This window comes from Borostomias antarcticus (genome assembly GCF_949987555.1).
Source record: "Borostomias antarcticus genome assembly, chromosome: 21".
NCBI classification, from domain to species: Eukaryota; Metazoa; Chordata; class Actinopteri; order Stomiiformes; family Stomiidae; genus Borostomias; species Borostomias antarcticus.
In genome coordinates this window covers 21,151,981-21,171,404 of record NC_140254.1, presented here as the reverse complement: position 1 = coordinate 21,171,404, position 19,424 = coordinate 21,151,981, and the positions used below count along the sequence as shown (strand labels likewise).

The 19,424-nt window shown below is 46.8% G+C and overlaps 2 protein-coding genes across 2 annotated transcripts; both read left to right on the top strand.

Moving 5' to 3' along the window:
• Nucleotides 1-1,412: 1,412 nt before the first annotated feature.
• Nucleotides 1,413-7,836, top strand: LOC311322947 (fMet-Leu-Phe receptor-like; the record flags this gene model as incomplete). The annotated part of the gene is made up of 2 exons (XM_084455065.1): nucleotides 1,413-1,437; nucleotides 6,759-7,836. Exon 2 carries the CDS (start codon nucleotides 6,778-6,780, stop codon nucleotides 7,834-7,836), a length of 1,059 nt encoding a protein of 352 aa, XP_084311191.1. The 5' UTR covers nucleotides 1,413-1,437; nucleotides 6,759-6,777.
• Nucleotides 7,837-17,778: 9,942 nt separating this feature from the next.
• On the top strand, nucleotides 17,779-19,222 carry LOC311323084 (zinc finger protein 706). The gene is made up of 4 exons (XM_084455227.1): nucleotides 17,779-17,830; nucleotides 18,638-18,775; nucleotides 18,872-18,988; nucleotides 19,104-19,222. Exons 2-3 carry the CDS (start codon nucleotides 18,641-18,643, stop codon nucleotides 18,965-18,967), a joined length of 231 nt encoding a protein of 76 aa, XP_084311353.1. The 5' UTR covers nucleotides 17,779-17,830; nucleotides 18,638-18,640; the 3' UTR covers nucleotides 18,968-18,988; nucleotides 19,104-19,222.
• Nucleotides 19,223-19,424: the final 202 nt, after the last annotated feature.

Genomic DNA, 19,424 nt, shown 5'->3' with positions numbered 1-19,424 from the left:
GCGCAGGACAGGACAGGACAGGACAGGACAGGACAGGACAGGACAGGACAGGACAGCGCAGGACAGCGCAAAGACATCACAGCGCAAAGGCAGTACAAACTACAAAATACAAAAAGCAGTGCAAACACAATACAGTGTGTTAATATGTGCTCAATACGTAAAATGTTTGAGGTTTGAAATGTCTTAATGGTTCAAGCTTGTTTATGGTTGGAGAAAGGTGCTAGTTAACCCTTCAGCCACCAGAAGGCAGCAGCATCAAAGGAAATGATAGAGGGTTACTGTCAACCAGAGCCAGTTGTCTTGGTGGCTTAGACTGAGAGAAAGAGAAAAACAGAGAGAGGAAGGTTACTATACCCTGGAGCACTGTGGTCAAATATAGCACCATGTCTCTAAGGCACAGTATACACACACACACACACACACACACACACACACACACATTGAGATGAGCATTGTAGTGAAGTTGGAGGAGGACTTGCCTTAATTCAAAACTGTTGTAGACACACATGCATACACACACAGCTCCAAACTCTCACACACAGCATCCAACTTATACACTCACACCTTCAACCTCATGCACACACACGCTGAATTGTCTTCTCACAGATACTGGAGGTTGGGACTGCTTGATTGGACCATCCTCAGGTAAGATTCAATACCACCAACAACAGCTACAGTACATCATTTTAATGCTTAGTGTGTATCGTAAGACAATCGATGGCATTAAGGCATATTTCTATCATTGTGAATCATCACTGCATACTAAATTAATAGAGCCGAGACTGAGAGAAAGAGAGAGAGGCAGAGAGAGACTGAGAGAAAGAGAGAGGCAGAGAGAGACTGAGAGAAAGAGAGAGAGGCAGAGAGAGACTGAGAGAAAGAGAGAGGCAGAGAGAGACTGAGAGAAAGAGAGAGAGGCAGAGAGAGACTGAGAGAAAGAGAGAGAGGCAGAGAGAGACTGAGAGAAAGAGAGAGAGGCAGAGAGAGACTGAGAGAAAGAGAGAGAGGCAGAGAGAGACTGAGAGAAAGAGAGAGAGGCAGAGAGAGACTGAGAGAGAGAGAGAGAGAGAGAGAGAGAGAGACTGAGAGAAAGAGAGAGAGAGAGGCAGAGTCAGAGAGAGACCGAGTGAGGAAGTTCCTGATACTTTCTAGTGCATTGACCCAGCAGGATTTCACTCGTCACACAAATGTCTCTCTCTCTCTCTCACACACACACACACACACACACACACACACACACGCGCACACAGCTTCAAACTCTGAAACACAGCACCCAACTTACACACTCACAGCTTCAACCTCTCACACACACACACACACACACACACACACACACACACACACACACACACACACACACACACGCAGCTTCAAACTGTGCACGGCTTCATTGTGTTCTCACAGATACTGGAGGTTGGGACTGCTGACCATCCTCAGGTAAGATTCAATACCACCAACAACAGCTACATCATTTTAACGCTGTATTTTTTTTAAATATTGTTTTGTGCTATCATAATAGCGTGTAGTTGTGCTATCATAATAGCGTGTAGTTGTGCTATCATAATAGTGTGTAGTTGTGCTATCATAATAGCGTGTAGTTGTGCTATCATAATAGCGTGTAGTTGTGCTATCATAATAGCGTGTAGTTGTGCTATCATAATAGCGTGTAGTTGTGCTATCATAATAGCGTGTAGTTGTAAGCCGATCAATGGCATTAAGGCATCGTTCTGTCATTGTAACCCATCGCTGCATACAGCAAGGTCCATAAATATTTGGACATTGAGACATTTTTCATCATTTTGGCTCTGTACACTACCACAATGGATTTGAATCATGATGTGCGTTAAGTGCAGACTTTCAGCTTCATTTTGAGGGGATTTACATCCATCAGCTGTAAAATAAAATAAAATAAAATGATAGCAGCTGGGTCAGAGCCAGGCAGGGTGAGAGAAGGAACGAGACAAATGGCAAATATATGAGCGTCTAGTTGTACACATATATACACACACTGGTACATATATACACACACTGGTACACATATATACACACACTGGTACACATATAAGCACAAACTGGTAGACATATATACACACACTGGTACACATATATACACACACTGGTACACATATATACACACACTGGTACACATATAAGCACAAACTGGTAGACATATATACACACACTGGTACATATACACACACTGGTACACATATATACTGTACACACACTGGTACACATATAAGCACAAACTGGCGCAGGCATATGCTTTCCTGTTAACTGCTACAGTAAGGAACTGGAACCAGGTTTGAGGATGTGACATGGCCACAGCTCTGTTCTGTCCTGTTAACTGCTATAGCTAGGAGATGGAACCAGGTCTGAGGTTGTGACATGGCCACAGATCTGTTCTGTCCTGTTAACTGCTACAGCTAGGAGATGGAACCAGGTTTGAGGTTGTGACACGGCCACAGATCTGTTCTGTCCTGTTAACTGTTAAAACAAGCCTGAAGACTTTTCTTTTTGCCACTGCTTTCTAAGAGGAGTTATGTTTATCAGTATACTGCACTGTAACTTTTATTCCTGTATTCTATTTGTCCTGCTTTTTGTTTTAAATGTCTATAATGACTTGCTTTTTGTTTTAATGCTTTTAATTTGTCCTGCCTTTTGTTTTAAATGTCTATAATGTCTTGCTTTTTGTTTTAATGATTTTAATGTCTCATGTAAAGCACCTTGAATTGCCCTGTGGCTGAAATGTGCTATATAAATAAACTTGCCTTGCCTTGCCTTGCCTTAACTGCTACAGCTAGGAACTGGAACCAGGTTTGAGGTTGTGACATGGTCACAGATCTGTTCTGTCCTGACCAGACAGTGAACTGCCCAACGACATCAGGACTGCTCATATTTGGTCATAGGCTCAAAACTCACCCCTTCAAGAAGTACTACCAGGATTGTCCCTCTTAAGCACCTATTGTTTTTTTTATTTCCTTTTGCACTTTACCTTAAGCACTAGATTACACTTACCTTAAGCACTAGATTAAACAGTCACTTGTTTAGAAAGGAGATGCAGTTCTGGTGAATGGTAGTACACTAACATCCTATGTTAAATGCAATTATGCACGTCACTTTGGATAAAAGTTTCACCTAAATGCGAACAGCCATGCAAGGCAAGGCCAGTTTATTTGTAGAGCACATTTCAGCAACAAGGCAATTCAAAGTGCTTTACAAGAGACATTAAAAGCATCAAGACAAAGTGCAAGAAACACATCAAAGGTCATATAAAATTAAATGCAAAAAAATGACTTTTATAAACAAAATGCAGGGAAATTAAAATACAGGAATAAAAGTTACAGTGCAGTGTATGAATTAATGATTATTTGATTTAATAAAAAGCAGCGGAAAAAAGAAAAGTCTTCAGTCTTGATTTAAAAGAACTGAGAGTTCTGCTGCAACAAAAATGCAGTACCTCAGTTCTTTAAATCAATACTGAAGACTGCAGTTTTCTGGAAGTTTGTTCCAGATATGTGGGGCATAAACACTGAACGCTGCTTCTCCATGTTTTGTTTTAACTCTGGGGACAGAAAGCAGACCTGTGCCAGACGACCTGAGAGGATATAGCATGTAGCATATGAGCAGATCAGAAATATATTTTGGCCCTAAACAATTGTGCTTTATAAACCAACAGAAAGTATTTTAAAGTTAATTATTTGCCAGACAGGGAGACCTCAGAACTGGAGCGATGCCCTTTCTTAGTCTTAGTGAGGACGAGCAGCAGCGTTCTGAATCAGCTGCAGCTATCTGATCGGTTTTTTAAAGAGACCTGTAAACACACATGCAATGCTGTTGCTAACTAGCCAACTGGGAGAAGAGGGGTCAAAAAAGCCAAAAAGCTGCTTCATGTGTGGATTTTGAGATCTCTCATTTGTAACACTAAGTTTAAAGAGACAACCTCTGGCTATTTTCTGCTACTTGCTTCCCTTGTCTGTGGGCCACTGCCATGTTGGCATGGGAGGTCTTCCCTGTCCCCTGGGTGGCATGTGAGGTCTTCCCTGTCCCCTGGGTGGCATGTGAGGTCTTCCCCGTCCCCTGGGTGGCATGTGAGGTCTTCCCTGTCCCCCCCTGTCCCCTGGGTGGCATGTGAGGTCTTCCCTGTCCCCTGGGTGGCATGTGAGGTCTTCCCTGTCCCCTGGGTGGCATGTGAGGTCTTCCCTGTCCCCTGGGTGGCATGTGAGGTCTTCCCTGTCCCCTGGGTGGCATGTGAGGTCTTCCCTGTCCCCTGTCCCCTGGGTGGCATGTGAGGTCTTCCCTGTCCCCTGGGTGGCATGTGAGGTCTTCCCTGTCCCCTGTCCCCTGGGCTGGCATGTGAGGTCTTCGCTGTCCCCTGGGTGGCATGTGAGGTCTTCCCTGTCCCCTGGGCTGGCATGTGAGGTCTTCGCTGTCCCCTGGGTGGCATGTGAGGTCTTCCCTGTCCCCTGGGTGGCATGTGAGGTCTTCCCTGTCCCCTGTCCCCTGGGCTGGCATGTGAGGTCTTCCCTGTCCCCTGGGTGGCATGTGAGGTCTTCCCTGTCCCCTGGGTGGCATGTGAGGTCTTCCCTGTCCCCTGGGTGGCATGTGAGGTCTTCCCTGTCCCCTGGGTGGCATGTGAGGTCTTCCCTGTCCCCTGTCCCCTGGGCTGGCATGTGAGGTCTTCGCTGTCCCCTGGGTGGCATGTGAGGTCTTCCCTGTCCCCTGGGTGGCATGTGAGGTCTTCCCTGTCCCCTGGGTGGCATGTGAGGTCTTCCCTGTCCCCTGTCCCCTGGGTGGCATGTGAGGTCTTCCCTGTCCCCTGGGTGGCATGTGAGGTCTTCCCTGTCCCCTGTCCCCTGGGTGGCATGTGAGGTCTTCCCTGTCCCCTGGGTGGCATGTGAGGTCTTCCCTGTCCCCTGGTACTGTACTAACTGTACTAATGTGTATGAGTTTAGACTTCATTGGTTTCCGGAGGGGAAGTGAGTTGACTTCCGTTGGTTTCTGGGTAAAGTGTCAGGTCTCTGTAGTGAGATAGCAGGTAGACAGGTCTCTGTAGTGAGATAGCTGGTAGACAGGCCTCTGTAGTGAGATAGCAGGTAGACAGGTCTCTGTAGTGAGATAGCAGGCAGACAGGTCTCTGTAGTGAGATAGCAGGCAGACAGGTCTCTGTAGTGAGATAGCAGGCAGACAGGTCTCTGTAGTGAGATACTGTAGCAGGCAGACAGGTCTCTGTAGTGAGATAGCAGGCAGACAGGTCTCTGTAGTGAGATAGCAGGTAGACAGGTCTCTGTAGTGAGATAGCAGGCAGACAGGTCTCTGTAGTGAGATAGCAGGCAGACAGGTCTCTGTAGTGAGATAGCAGGTAGACAGGTCTCTGTAGTGAGATAGCAGGCAGACAGGTCTCTGTAGTGAGATAGCAGGTAGACAGAGCTACTGCACTAACAGAGGTAGAAGGGAAGGACAGAAAGGTTGTACTTCATTCCCAGAGTTTGTGATGAAGCTGGAACAGGCTACAAAAAGCGTTGGTTATGGATAAATGTATTTCTGTCCGTTCCTTCAGGGAAACCATAAGGAACACGTTAGTGCTCTTGCAGCTGTTAGCTGAGCTAACTTCATGCTCCATTACTGCTCCTCTGTCCTCCTGCTCCCATGGTTGTTTTGTACTCTGCCTGTATGTCATAACCTTTGACCCCTGCTGTTTATTTTAACCCTGCTAAATGTGCAGTATGTCCTAACCTGTTACTACACCCCTGTCTTGTTAACCCTGCCTAATGTGCTGTATTATATTGGACATCAATTGCCTGAATAGTGAAGAATATAGGTAAAAGTCCACAGAGTCTTAAAGTCAATGTAATGCTGTTTGTGTGTGTTTGTGCTCATGTAAACAGTCTGGAATGTGCAGTGGAAGGATAGGAGACAGCTGGGTTGGGGCCGTGGGTCAGAAGGTCAACTCTGGGCGCCACAAGTAGATGTCCTAACCTGTTACTACACCCCTGTCTTGTTAACCCTGCCAAATGTGCTGTATTATATTGGACATCAATTGCCTGAATAGCGAATACCACTGTTTACTCGGTCTGGCTGGGCTACGAGGTAGCAACAGAATATTCTCCTCTCTGGGCGTGCAAGGAAAGCAGAGGACGGAGAGATCATGATGAGGAGTGAGTTGTTACTGTTAGTTGTTGATATTGTTACAGACAGGACCGTGGATGTGGAAACCATAGTGCCAGTGGGTCAAATGCCAACTTTTTGTGAATGATCATGTAAAACTGTGTGTGGTCAGAGACTGGGAACAGAGTGATATAAGGTTGAAATAGGGTTCAATAAAACTGTAATAAGTCAACGTGTCACATGCACAGAAGCTTTCACACACACACACACACACACACACACACACACACACACACACACACACACACACACACACACACACACATATACACATTCTGTATGCACTCTCTCTATCACACACACACACACACACACACATTATTCCCAGACACAGACAGTGAATGACTCACACCCAAACAGCGCCGGCTGACTGGCTGGGATCATGCACACACACAGGAAGGAGATATTTTAACACCTCGGCACAAGAATTTATAGACTTTAATCTGTGACAATGAGTCTCTCTAGTGTCTGATCATTACTACAGCAGGGCATGAGAACGGCCAGACGTCGCGTCATACAGGGAAGTCATGTTCAACATATCACTTGTTTCACTATAAGTCATTAATACAGTGTTTGACATTCCGTTACAGAACACCTCTCTGACACAGGATGATACCAACCAACGCCTCCCTCCACCTCACCCTGCCCTCATCCAAGGATGACAAGACTGTGGTGGACATCGACGCCCTCATGGACAATGTGCTCATCGTCATGTACACCCTGACCATCGTGCTGGGCGTCACGGGCAACGGCATGGTCATCTGGGTGGCGGGATTCAAGCTCCGCCCCAATGTCACCAACGTGTGGCTGGTCAATCTGGCCATGGCCGATTTCATCTTCTGCGTCTTCCGAATCCTCTCGCTCCTCAAGAAGCTTGTCTTCGGCTACTGGCCATTCGGCATCATCCTCTGCAAGATCAACGGGTTTTGCAAGTACGCCAACATGTTCTGTAGCGTGTTCCTGCTGGCCGTCATCAGCCTAGACCGGGTGCTTTGCGTCTGGAAACCCGTCTTCGCCAAGAAGCACCGGACGCTCTGTGCGGCGCGGCTGATGAGCGTCGGGGTGTGGGTGGCGGCGGTCGTGATGAGTTCCCCGTACTTCATCTACCGTGAGGTCTACCCAGGCAAGAACAACCTGAGCAAGTGCTCCCTGGAGGTGAAGGGGGACACCACCATCAAGACGGCGTTGTACTCCATCCGCTTCCTGTGCGGCTTCCTGCTTCCCTTCCTGGTCATCTTCTGCTGCTACGCCCTCACCGCCATCGGCATCCGACGCACGCGCCTCGCCGGGAAGTCCCGCCCTCTCCGCATCGTGGCAGCACTGGTCTTCGCCTTCTTCCTGTGCTGGGCGCCCTACCACTGCCTCCTGCTGGTCAAGATGGTGGACGCCAAGAACAGCGTGTTGAAGATAGCGCTGCCGCTGGCTACGGGCGTGGCCTACTTCAACAGCTGCGTGAATCCGCTGCTGTACTTCTGCATGGGGCTGGACATGAGGGGGAGGTTCCGGCAGAGCCTGGCGGGGGTGTACCGCAAGGCCCTGGGGGAGGACGCGGATGGACGCTCCACACAGTCGAACGAACGCACGGCGGACGGCAGCTCTGTGTCAGGGCAACACCCCCTTGTGGTGGGGGGAGGAGGACAGGTTGCGGTCAAGGTGGACAAAGTTTGAGAGGAAGAACGAGGATGGAATTACCATGGGACCCCTGACCACCAGTATCGACCGACAGGGCGTGGGAATATATTTTCAGTCGCATGTGTTCATTATTTCGGTGGAGGGGTGTAACAAGCGCCAGCCTAGAACCCATGACATTTTGGAGTGGATCCGAACCACTGGACGGATACACAAATGAAAATTAGAACCACACTTGGCCATATTTGTAGCCTGGTACGACCATCCTGTTCTCGCAAGCTCACATTCTGTTACACTAACGCAGAACGGTCTGGCCTTCGCCTCCTCCAGAGCCATTATGCCAAAATCCAGACCATACCGGGCCAATCAGGGACTGCGTTTTAACTGCTGTCCCGCCCCACAGTGGAAAGCACAGCGTTTTTTCCGTTCTTCCGACTGGATTTGGCAAAAGTTTGCTGAACGCTGATTGGCTGAAGGCGTTTGTCTGTCAAGGCAAGTACCCCCGCCCACGTAATCGCTCTCTATGGGGCGAAGGCCTGACCGATATTGCGGAGCGAAGCAGTGAGCTCGCTAGATCAGGATGGTCATACCAGACTACCACCCTTTCCTTCACTTCATCTGTACAGTATGTCTCCTGCCAGGTTTACCATACTGCCTGGTGGCCAAGTGGATAAGACAACACTATTATAATCAGGAGTCCCCACAAACATGTATTATAATCAGGAGTCCCCACAAACATGTATTATAATCAGGAGTCCCCACAAACATGTATTATAATCAGAGTCCCCACAAACATGTATTATAATCAGGAGTCCCCACAAACATGTATTATAATCAGAGTCCCCACAAACATGTTTTATAATCAGGAGTCCCCACAAACATGTATTATAATCAGGAGTCCCCACAAACATGTATTATAATCAGGAGTCCCCACAAACATGTTTTTGCCTCCCAGAAGAGGATATGTTTTTGGTCGTGTGTGTTCATTTGTTCGTTATTTAGCAGGATTACGCAAAAACTATATGAACTATGATATTAACAAAACTCGATGAAGGGGTGTAGCATGGACCAATTTAGAACCCATTAAATTGTGGAACTGGTCCAATTCACTGGTTCATACTTGGCCCATTCCCTCCAGGTTTAGGGTGCTGCCTGGTGGCTAGCCTGGTGACTATTTGCTTTGCAATCAACTTTATTCATTTCATTCATTCGCTAACAATATTATCTTATCTTTCTATACATGTAACCATATCTGATTCATGAGAAGCAAATCAGATGAACCCTGACTGTGCATTGATATAGTGTTGAGTATTGTTAGCAACACTAGGGGTCTTGTATTGGAGAACGGCGCTTGGTGACCATAGAAGGTTTATGCTGTTTGGCTAATAAAGTGAATCCTCACTGGAGTAGCAGGTATGTGCAGACCTCGTCATTCTCAATACAGACTGGATTAGGAAAAATTACACTTTCTTAGCCTGGATCCTGTGGTATTACATTTAAATCATATGCTATCTGAATCACTGGGCAGATACACAAACATTTGGCTATTTCTCTTCACTTCCTCTTTACTCTTCTGCCAGATGTACCATAATGCTCTGCCCTGTGGCTCTGTGGATAAGGTGTTGCTATTATAATCTGGAGACTGGGTTCTAGGCTAATCTTATTATAATCTGGAGACTGGGTTCTAGGCTATTATAATCTGGAGACTGGGTTCTAGGCTATTATAATCTGGAGACTGGGTTCTAGGATATTATAATCTGGAGACTGGGTTCTAGGCTAATCTTATTATAATCTGGAGACTGGGTTCTAGGCTAATCTTATTATAATCTGGAGACCCCCTCCCAGAGGCATGGACACTGGGCTAGTGCCCCTCTACCCCTCCCAGAGACATGGACACTGGGCTAGTGCCCCTCTACCCCTCCCAGAGACATGGACACTGGGCTAGTGCCCTTCTACCCCTCCCAGAGACATGGACACTGGGCTAGTGCCCGTCCTTTTTACCCCCCAGAGGAAGAAACACTGGACTTAATTTCTGTATATAGTTTTGTAACTTATGTCTTCTGTTATTGTCTGTTATGGCTGATTGAAAAAAACTACACAAGAACACAAGTATGTTCAGTTGTGTTCATACATGACCACCTCTAATAAAAACCACTTCATCAGTTACACCACCAAAAAGCTTCCTCTTCAGTGAGAAGAGAGGGGAGCAGTGAGAACCCAGAGGAGATAGTTATACCCTGGAGAGGTCAGTGAGAACCCAGAGGAGATAGTTATACCCTGGAGGGGTCAGTGAGAACCCAGAGGAGATAGTTATACCCTGGAGAGGTCAGTGAGAACCCAGAGGAGATAGTTATACCCTGGAGAGGTCAGTGAGAACCCAGAGGAGATAGTTATACCCTGGAGAGGTCAGTGAGAACCCAGAGGAGATAGTTATACGCTGGAGAGGTCAGTGAGAACCCAGAGGAGATAGTTATACCCTGGAGAGGTCAGTGAGAACCCAGAGGAGATAGTTATCTGCTGGAGAGTTCAGCGGAGGAGATGTAAATAAGTGTTCAAACTTGATGTATGAAGTGATACTGGTGAGATGCACAGAGGCATGCAGGAAACCAGCAAGAGGAACTTTGGCTTGACCAAGATAAACATCTACCGACAGGAAGTGAGCGTTTAGAGGCTGGGAGAATGTCTTGGACGGTGGCCTAGTGGTCATGGGGAGTGAAAGGCTGCTGGTTCGTGACTGAGTTACAGTTAATCACTTGACAAGTGGTTTCCCATCAGTCGCAGGCTACTGTTGTGCCCTTGAGCAAGGCAGCACTAGCTCATAACTGTAAGTGGCTTGGGATTTTAAAAAAAGTGTCTGACTTAAATGTACTTGGGACAAGGAAGATAGTGTCAATCTCCTTTCCCTCTATCTCTCTTTCTCTAGCATTTTTTTCTTAGTAGCCCCAACAATGCAACACATCCTTCTGTTTTATCAATGACTCTCCTGATCTGTAGAAGAACATGACTCACTCTATTGAATGGTTGAGAAGTAAGAGGGAAGGGATGATGGAGGGATGAGATCAACTGAGGAACACAGACAGAGACGGAAGACGCAAAAGAGGATGTGATCTGTGGACGGCTGGTCTTGAGGAAGTGTGGCGGTCTCTCACTACTCTCGCTATCAGACCCAGAGGTCCCTGGTTCCCATCATAGCCCTCAGGATCAACACACAACACTGCTGGAGCAGATAGCATTCTGGTTGAAGGTGTCAATGAATAATCAATGTCAATCAATAAAGTATCTATCTATCCATCTATCTATCTACTGTACGTATCGTTTCAGCATCCATTAAATGTCCATTAAATATTGTTTAGAGCTGAAACACTGAATTCAAGTTATGACAGTCATATGTTTCCACCTCCTTTCCTGTTTCAAACAGTCCATAAACATGAAACATACAGTAATATGTGCACATGACATACCCACAAGTAGCTTCCGCTTCTGTCTGTGTCTGTGTGATAAGCCAGCAGACCTCAGGAGAGGAAAGAAAGGCCATAGTGTATTTAAAGAAGAGCTACTTCCTCTACCATCGAAGGAAAACATCATCTCAATCACAAACTGAATACCTGATCAAGAAGACTGGCGCTACAAATGTATCTGTAACAATTATGTTTTTGTTGCTTAGAATTGATTGAGGTCTGTGTGCCTAAAACAGTTCAAATCTGTCTATAAGCAGGCTATCAGGGTGCTGGATCAAGCCCAGACACGACCACATCTGCAACATACGGCCCAAATACCTCCTTCTGAGTTGGGATAGTCTCACCAAATACCTCCTTCTGAGTTGGGATAGTCTCACCAAATACCATAACAGCTGCTTAACCTAGAACATTCTTACTGCCCTTGCACCTTCTCCGTTGAGCATTTACATAACCCAGGAAACTACCCGTGATCGACTCACCAGAGAAAAAGTTTGTGGGGCCCTAGTGGTTCCAGGCAGGAGAACCACGTTTAGTGAGTTACCCTTCTGTTACAGCTCCTAAGACTCTGAATGCTCTCCTTCTCTGTTCCAGCTCCTAAGACTCTGAATACTCTCCTTCTCTGTTACAGCTCCTAAGACTCTGAATGCTCTCCTTCTCTGTTCCAGCTCCTAAGACTCTGAATACTCTCCTTCTCTGTTACAGCTCCTAAGACTCTGAATGCTCTCCTTCTCTGTTCCAGCTCCTAAGACTCTGAATACTTTCCTTCTCTGTTCCAGCTCCTAAGACTCTGAATACTCTCCTTCTCTGTTCCAGCTCCTAAGACTCTGAATACTCTCTCACTACACATAAGATCTGAATACTCTCCCACTACACATAAGATCTGAATACTCTCTCACTACACATAAGATCTGAATACTCTCTCACTAAACATAAGATCTGAATACTCTCTCACTACACATAATATCTGAATACTCTCTCACTACACATAAGATCTGAATACTCTCTCACTACACATAAGATCTGAATACTCCCCAAATACACATAAGATCTGAATACTCTCTCACTACACATAGGATCTGAATACTCCCCAAATACACATAAGATCTGAATACTCTCTCACTACACATAAGATCTGAATACTCCCCACTACACATAAGATCTGAATACTCTCTCACTACACATAAGATCTGAATACTCCCCACTACACATAAGATCTGAATACTCTCTCACTACACATAAGATCTGAATACTCCCCACTACACATAAGATCTGAATACTCCCCAAATACACATAAGATCTGAATACTCCCCACTACACATAAGATCTGAATACTCTCTCACTACACATAAGATCTGAATACTCCCACTACACATAAGATCTGAATACTCTCTCACTACACATAAGATCTGAATACTCTCTCACTACACATAGGATCTGAATACTCCCCAAATACACATAAGATCTGAATACTCTCTCACTACACAAGACAGAGCACCACAGCTCCTTCACTCACAACCTTAACGCCTGGCTCATTAACAACCAGTCTGTCAGCTTTAGCAGTCTGTCTGTCTGTCTTATCCCTGCCCTGTCTGTCTGCACCTGTCTGTCTGTCTGTCTGTCTTAGTCCTGCCCTGTCTGTCTGCACCTGTCTGTCTGTCTTAGTCCTGCCCTGTCTGTCTGCACCTGTCTGTCTGTCTTAGTCCTGCCCTGTCTGTCTGCACCTGTCTGTCTGTCTTAGTCCCGCCCTGTCTGTATGCACCTGTCTGTCTGTCCTGCCCTGTCTGTATGCACCTGTCTGTCTGTCTTAGTCCTGCCCTGTCTGTCTGCACCTGTCTGTCTGTCTTAGTCCCGCCCTGTCTGTATGCACCTGTCTGTCTGTCCTGCCCTGTCTGTATGCACCTGTCTGTCTGTCTTAGTCCTGCCCTGTCTGTCTGCACCTGTCTGTCTGTCTTATGCCTGCCCTGTCTGTATGCACCTGTCTGTCTGTCTGTCTGTCTGTCATAGTCCTGCCCTGTCTGTATGCACCTGTCTGTCTGTCTTAGTCCCGCCCTGTCTGTCTGCACCTGTCTGTCTGTCTTATGCCTGCCATGCACATATGCATGTTTGTTGTCTGAAGTGTATTTGTTGAAGCATGTGCATGTTTTTGAAGCATGTTTGTTCTGTGCATAATGTGCCTTTCTTATTCTTCTCTGCATGTTAATTGTTGCATGCACTGCTGTGTTCTTTTTAGCAGCTTCTAACACCTTGCCCAGGGACAACAGTTGAAAATGAGCTTTTAGCTAACACTGTCTGTCACATTTACAGTCATATTTTTAATGTGCTGTCGATTAATGTGAACTGTCCCTGCACAAATAAAGTCATTAAAATAATAATAATAGTGAAGTGTTTCTTATGTGAATGTGAGGGAGGGGGCACTGTGCAAGCAGCTCACAGAAAGTGCAAAACAGATAGGAGCAAGAAAAGAGCGGGGGGTTAGGGAGGATGTGGCAGACAGGAACAGGAAGATGTGGCAGACAGGAACGAGTGTTTGAGGTGGGAGCAAAGCGTCCACAGGAAGGTGAAAACCCTGCGTCTCCAGCCCACTCAGAGGCCGGGTTGTGGGGTTCGTGGCGTGGTGGCGAGACTCCGCCCCCTCGGGTCAGGGCCAGTCGATATCTGACCTCTTACACCCGATACCTGACAACTGATACCTGACAACTGATATCTGATATCTGACATCTGACTTGTGATATCTGACAATATCTAGGTGATATCTGACATCTGACTCGTGAGGATGTCCTAAAATGGCCACCGTAGTGGGGGTAGGGGAAGAGTGTGTGTGTGTGTGTGTGTGTGTGTGTGTGTGTGTGTGTGTGTGTGTGTGTGTGTGTGCGTGCGTGCGTGCGTGTGTGTGTGTGAGTGAGTGCGTGCGTGTGTGTGTGTGTTTACATAAGGGGATTTGAGCTCAGCAGAAGTGAAAGCAACAAATAATCCCCAGAAAGCAAAATATGTCGAATTTACTTCACTGTAGAGTTTTTAGTTTTAGACTTTCTAACAAACTGTTCTCAACTTAGACAGAGGAATGTCTTGGTGAAACACTGACCAATAAGTATTTGTCTTTCTTTGAGTGAGTGAAAAATACATTACAAACCTATTATTTTAGTTTAGTTAGCCTTGTGGAGAAGTAGAAGTAGGAAGAAGCTAGTGTGAACTGAAGCAGGTCTGCTCCTGAGTAACAACCAGCGCAGATCACACAACACTCTGAGCAAACACAATGCTTCCCCATTCCAAATACAGAAACACACACAAGTGGACAATAAACGTGTTGTTCCTACTGTATGTGCCAATGATGGAGTGGAGATGTGGAATTTCTTTTTGAATTAATATGGTACACTATCCTATGAGAATCCTAACATGTAAAACAAGGATGAATCAAGCCAGGATGTGTTCATACTCTATGGGTTTGAAAGGTGGTGATCTTCCCACTAGTGATGGCGAAGTGAGGCTTTCTGAAACACCAAGGCTTCTAGCCACAAGGCATCGCAAATAGATTACTGGAGGCCTCATTGAATGCTTTGCTGACACCAACTGACAAAGGTAGAGCAGCCAATATCACCTCACACCGAAGGTCTGGCATCACCAGACGGTAGCAGCCTAATTGTGTGCTGCATATAAACTAAGGGATGGGGGAAAGTATTGTATGATATCATATAATATATTATATGTATTTTATTTATCTGGGCCCTGAGTCTGCTCTACTGTTGAATGGAGGAGTAATGGAGTCCTAGATGGATGGTTTCAGAGGAACCTGCACTACGCGCTCTATACGTAACTTCACTACTTCCCACATCAGCATACAGCTGTTCAACTGTTTGGCTCCTGAGCCCAAGTCCAAATGAAACGAGGTGTGTGACGTGTTCAGGCCTCAGGGGGCTCAATGCATTCCGGGGTCCCCCCCCGCACCCCCCAGACTAAACCCAGTGTCTCTAGCGCCCCCACACGGGGAGCTGGCATTGCTCAAAGTTTAGTGGGACATTTCAAGTGGACCCTTGGTCGTCAAGCCCATTCCAAACAAATGAATGGAGGTGAATGGGCGGCCGTGTTTGGGCAGCTCTGTGGTGCCCCCCTGGGGATGGAGCTGGCGGGGGGCAGCTTGTTGCACTTACCCCCCAGTCTAGTACCCCGTATGGGGGGAGATGGCTTCGCTCAAAGTTTTGATTTGTGGAACCGCCCCGTGATTCGGATCCGCAACCAGCTGGTTTCTTAAAGCTCAATGAGAACGTTTTTATAGTTCAATATTCACCTTCACTTGCTATTCGTTTATAATTGGCCTTAGCAAGACCCCCAAAAATAGTTTTCGTGACATGAGACTGCATGAGACCCTGTGAATTTATTATTTTATAATTTCGGTGTACTGGCTAGTTCACTGGCAGGAAATCTTGAGGTGGAAACGGAAGTGACACGTTGTTTTGCGTGTCACAATATCAGGAAGACAAACATTTCAGCCCGCAAATTCATCTACATGCACATAAAAGAAAGAAGAGCGGTATTTACCTGCATTGAAGCCATCCTTCCAGGAAGTCCATTGAAGTAGCTACAATCTCCCAATCCAGTCTGCTCCACGCACGTTTGTTATTATACAGTATTTTTTTTCCCATCATTACAGCAAGTGAGTGGGGAATTGTGGGTAGTGTGGTTCTTAAAACGAAGTGCTGATTTTATCACGACCAGAGAGGCCGCCAATGTGCTGAGATATCTCATGTAGCTTTAACTTAACTAACCATGCTGCACCCCTCCACCCAGTTTCATGTGTTCTAACTTGGCCCATGCTGCACCCCTCCACCCAGTTTCATGTGTTCTAACGGGGCCCATGCTTCACCCCTCCACCCAGTTTCATGTGTTCTAACTTGGCCCATGCTGCACCCCTCCACCCAGTTTCATGTGTTCTAACTTGGCCCATGCTGCACCCCTCCACCCAGTTTCCTGTGTTCTAACTGGGCCCATGATGCTCCCCTCCACCCAGTTTCATGTGTTCTAACTTGGCCCATGATGCACCCCTCCACCCAGTTTCATGTGATCTAACTTGGCCCATGCTGCACCCCTCCACCCAGTTTCATGTGTTCTAACTTGGCCCATGATGCACCCCTCCACCCAGTTTCATGAGAATCTGTGTGGTAGTTTTTGTGTAATCCTGCTTCTTCTTCTTGCGGGTTAGGTGTTGTGTTCTCCTCTCCCCCCCAGGCTCGGGGCCGAGGGGCTATCCTTTTACCACCCCGATCCTGGGTGAGGGGCTATCCTTTTACCACCCCGAGCCTGGGTGAGGGGTCACCCGGGCTATATATCCAGCACACCTCCAGGAGCCATGTCACCATGAGAAATGCAGGTCAACATTGACCAGAAGAAGGGAGTGCCAACCGGACAAACGCTATCCCAGGTGCGCTGGCTTACAGCCACGCACAAAAAGGTGGCTAGCACTCCTAGTGGTGGGCTCTGGTACATCTCATTGTCATAAACGGATTATGAAATGATGTGTCCCCTGGGCCCAGACACGTAAAGCCCCACCCCCCACCCCCCCACGCCCCACACACCCGTTTCATTTATCACATTTTTTAATTTGCCCAATGAGACGGCATCCAATTTGCAGATGATTTGAGAAAACTCACAATAAAAGCAGCTTTATTCAGCTCGGTTTTGACTCGAGAGACCTCAACTCTGTGGGGGGGACTTACTTTCTCCCCAAAAGAGTTGAAGGGCCCATATTGCATGGAGTACTCAGCCCCTCTCAAGTACTATAAACACTCACTTAAAAACTACAGGTATCATGATGGTTTCTTTCTTGTGACGTCAAGTGAATGTTTAGGCTAGCCTATTGCTTCAGTTTTTCAGCAGGATTTTTGAGGGTCTGTTATTGAATGAATGACTAAGCCTTTTGACTATGCGGCAAGAAATGCAAAGGGCCCCCTGAGCTCTTGGGCCCCTGGGCCTGGGCCCCTGAGCCTGGGCCCCTGGGCCTGGGCCCGGTAGACCCGTTCAGTAACATGTCTTTGCTCATAGGACGAACGAACGGTGGAGCGATAGCTCAAAGTCAGTGGCCGTGTCCGAAATGCATACTACCTACTTGCTATATAGTAGGCACTATATAGTAGGCATACTACATACTATATAGTACCTACTGTTCCACAAAACGCGTGTAGTATGCGAGAAAATACAGCATGCTACTCGAGTCATCCAGCGGAAGTGACGGGATACGATACTGTTTACTCCCGCGAAGCTGTGGTACAATTATCCGGTGTTTTCTGTGATGATTTTGTGTATCATCCACCATAATCACCCTAATCAAGGGAACTACATTCAGCTGTGAGGGGACTACAAAACGGAGTGCACTCGGTGACTGAGTGCGAGTGGGGAGGGACTGGATTCGGAAAGGGCCAAAGTCAGTGTTCATTGTCTACTCATCAAACCAACCACCAGGTCGATAGGGGCGCTGTTAGACTTGGTCCAGCCTCTTCTTCTTCTCTCTCTCTCTCTCTTCTTCTCTCCTTTACTCACCATCACACAGGAAGCCTCGGAGAGCAGAAGAGGGGAGACACGGAAAGGTATTTGATTATTCGATATTTAATACTATGTCATGATTAATTTCAGGTCTATAGACAACCGTGTTTGTTAGTTAATACGTGTATACATGCGGTTATATCTTCACTTGACTGAATAACGGGACCAGAGAGAAGAAGAGAAGGTTTGATCACACGGGAAAGTGAACAGCTGGTAGTTCATGTGGGTTAATTGACCCAGTTTAGTAAAACCTGCTTCTGCCACGATCCTGTTCATCCACTCAGGGAATATGGTCAAGTCCAGGTTATAGGAACTTAAAGTTATCCAATTAGCTATCTAAGACTAGTTACTAAGTAGAAGAACGAGTTGGCCAGCTTAGGCTAGCTAATGAGCTAAAGCTATCTAATAGCAACCAAGCTTAGCTTAGCCTCGCCAGGCCGTAATAATAACGACCAATTAACTCAGGTTAGTTCTAATAACGACCAATTAACTCAGGTTAGTTCTAATAACGACCAATTAACTCACGTTAGTTCTAATAACGACCAATTAACTCAGGTTAGTTCTAATAACTACCAATTAACTCAGGTTAGTTCTAATAACGACCAATTAACTCACGTTAGTTCTAATAACGACCAATTAACTCACGTTAGTTCTAATAACTACCAATTAACTCAGGTTAGCACTAACACGATAGCTACCATGTATCAGGCACGGTGACTCGTTATTTGGACCTAGTAGTCTCGTTATTTGGACCTAGTAGTTGCCACATCTTATGATTGCGATGTGTTTGGGTGTGGGTGTGTTCGTTTGTGATGTGTGTGGGTGTTTGGGTGTGTTCGTTTGTGATGTAGGCCATGGCTCGCGGGCAGCAGAAGATTCAGTCCCAGCAGAAGAACGCAAAGAAGGTTGCGGATAAGAAGAAGGGCCAGGCCGCCGACCAGAAGACCGCCGCCATGGCTGCGCTGGTCCACACCTGCCCCGTGTGTCGGGTCCGTACCTTACTGGGACCAGCACATTGACTATTGTTCATTTGTTGATTTTCCTTAGTTGTGTTGTTGACATCATCCCTGGTTTCTGTTCTCCAGACACAGATGCCTGATCCCAAGACTTTCAAGCAGCATTTTGAGAGCAAGCACCCCAAGTCCCCCATGCCCCCTGAACTGGCAGATGTCCAGGCATAGATGAGCAGGACCACAGCCGGGGTATGACTGACTCGCCTGTGTGTGTGTGTGTGTGTGTGTGGGGGGGGGGGGGGGGGGGGTTACTGCGCATGTCTGGAGGGTAAATGATTGACGTTCCTACGTGTTGTTTCCTCAGAGAGATCTCTATTCCAACGCTGAGATTGAAGACTGGCATCAAACGACAGGCAGCAGGAGCCCCAGTGTTAATGGACTTGGAAGGGAATTTGGGGGGGGGGGAATTTGGGGGGGTGGGGGCGGGAAGGGAATTTGGGGGGTGGGAGGCAAGGGAAGGGGATACTAGTGTTGGCACACTAGCACCCTTTTTTTGTATTTATTTTGTCTACAATCAATCCCTGTACTGAATATTCCAGCGTGAGGTACACAGCTCCCCAACTCTGCGCTGGGTTTGAGCCGCTGACTTCCTTCCTTTGAGGTTCCCACTTCCTGTTTGAGGTCC

Coding starts and splice junctions, on each gene's coding strand:
- LOC311323084 (XM_084455227.1), top strand. CDS start 18,641: ATGGCTCGCGGGCAGCAGAAGATTCAGTCCCAGCAGAAGAACGCAAAG. Junction 18,776..18,871: donor ACACCTGCCCCGTGTGTCGG/GTCCGTACCTTA, acceptor TCTGTTCTCCAG/ACACAGATGCCTGATCCCAA.